Source organism: Manacus vitellinus, unplaced genomic scaffold (genome assembly GCF_001715985.3).
Source record: "Manacus vitellinus isolate BGI_N305 unplaced genomic scaffold, ASM171598v3 scaffold_14_pilon, whole genome shotgun sequence".
Taxonomy (NCBI): domain Eukaryota; kingdom Metazoa; phylum Chordata; class Aves; order Passeriformes; family Pipridae; genus Manacus; species Manacus vitellinus.
This window is the reverse complement of record NW_021939063.1, coordinates 1,909,014-1,911,081: the sequence shown is the minus strand read 5'-3', so window position 1 is coordinate 1,911,081 and position 2,068 is coordinate 1,909,014. Positions and strand designations below refer to the sequence as shown.

At 35.5% G+C, this 2,068-nt stretch overlaps 1 protein-coding gene across 1 annotated transcript in view; it reads right to left on the bottom strand.

Annotated features, from left to right (window-relative positions):
• The window catches only part of CRBN (cereblon), a 25,761-nt gene that overhangs the window by 11,847 nt on the left and 11,846 nt on the right, over positions 1–2,068 (bottom strand). The window contains exon 2 of the mRNA XM_029958311.1: positions 207–365. Within this exon, the coding sequence (XP_029814171.1) occupies positions 207–365 (159 nt within the window). The remainder of the gene's footprint in view (positions 1–206; positions 366–2,068) is intronic.

The window sequence follows — 2,068 nt, the reverse complement described above, 5'->3', positions numbered from 1 at the left end:
CTGGGATAGTGGGAGGTGTCCCTGCCCACGGCATAGAGTGGCACTCAATGAGCTTTAAGGTCCTTTCAGTCCAAACCATTCAATGATCTTATGATTCTATGAAACTAAAATTAAGTCTTGGGCTTAAGAACATTACAACAGAACTACACAAACCCAATCCAAACCTCTTCAAGATGTATTTAATGGACAATATATAAAAAACATACCATATGTGATGTGGGCAAACTGGTATCAAAATTAATGACGTTTGGCTTTTCTGCATCTTTACTGTCTTGGTCTTCCACTTCCATTTCATTGTCATCTTCTTCCTCACTCTCTGCTAAGAAGCACAGACAGAGTATTGTGTAGAAATCAGTCAGCAAAGACTAAGAGACTGAAAAAAATCAGAGAATGAGGGAAATGCATTCAATATTCCCAGGCTACAGCCTTGCACAGGGAAGCAACCTTTATATGTGTAAACTCAAGAAAAATAATTTTCTTGCTGTATACAGGAAAACCATTATTCTACAGAAAGGCTCAAACGCTGGCAATTTACTTTTGAAAAGCTAAAGAATGACATTTTTGGAAGAAAATAATAAACAAAGGCTGTCAGTGCAGATTTTCCCTGCAGTAGTACTTCTTTATCTCAGTTCTAAAGGTCTTCTGTCTGTACACTGGGTTTCCAGATAACTTAATTTCTTGCAGGATGCTGAATGCAGTGTTCGAAGCAGTACAAACCAGAACAATAAAAATAAGCAATGTGAAGCTGTGTATTCATGCAGGGACTCCTGCTGGTATTTTAGACAATTTAACTGCTGTCAGGCTCTGCTGTGTGTACAAAATAAACACACAAACCCAGCAAAGGCAACTCCTAAGGAAGCAAATTACATGACTCCAAAAGATTTCAGGTATAAAACAGTATTTAAAAATTACTTTTTCCTTCCTATTTCTCAGTTCCAGATGTTGATCTTAAAATCACTTTCAGCAAGAGGACAGTTAAAAAATTATCAGTATGTTTTATTTTGGAAACATAAACGGTGCACTTATCTGTATAAAATCCATATAGATATTCTAAAATAAATTAAAAACATAGTGAAATAATAAAAAATATTATGTCTAAAATGCTGGTTTCACTGTCTGTTCTGTGCATTCCCATACAACGTGTGCCTGCAAATACCCAAACCAAATGCAATGCAATGATCACAAATTTATATCTGCTTTATCTGACCCTATTTCTTTGAACACAAACACTATTTATACACCATATTATATCTAAAATAGATGTTATCATAAACCAATCTGTAGTATTTTTACACCAAGAGCTGCTGGGTAATGGATAATCCCAATGGTGCTGAAAAGCATCATTTAGATGTTGAAAGCTATTACAAGATAAGCAGAAAAATATCTTAACAATAGCCTGTCTGTTTGCCTGCCTTTGCAACCAGTATATTCTTAAGAAATAATCCAGAGCTGAAAATTTAAAGGGTGGAGTGATTAACTGATCTGAAGGGTTCTGTAGGTAAATCTTACAAAAGAAAGGTGCTGCAGAACAGAACAATCTTCCTTAAGAAAGGGGAGCACCACTAATTTTACTATTTCTGAGAGTGGGAAGACAAGAGAACAGTGAAGAACTATAAGCTGGTTTTGGAGAACCTTTCCTTTCCTTGTTTGGCCTTCACACACATTTGTTAAATAGTCAATAGTCTTCTTTCTGCTCCACCTCATTTTTCTTTTAATAATGCCTAGTTTATAGAACCTGCTCCTATGGATCCATCCTATATTTTATTTAGCTCAACAAAAATTATCCAGCATGTCAGAAAAGGAGGTTACAGGCTCTCTTTGGTATTTTACCTAATTAAAATATTTTAAGCAGTGAGACATCATCTTCCTAATTATTGTTAAAAATATTCCATTTCTACATGAAATTTTCTTCCATCATATTCAGTTAGGAACCCTGACTGTGAATGATTGCAAAATGCTTAAGATGTAAAAAACTGCCATTATTTTGCTTAGTTTGATATGGAGGGGAAGAGCAGGAATTTTTTGCTTGGTTCTGGGGCAGCAGTGCCAGATGGGGGGAAGGAAAAAA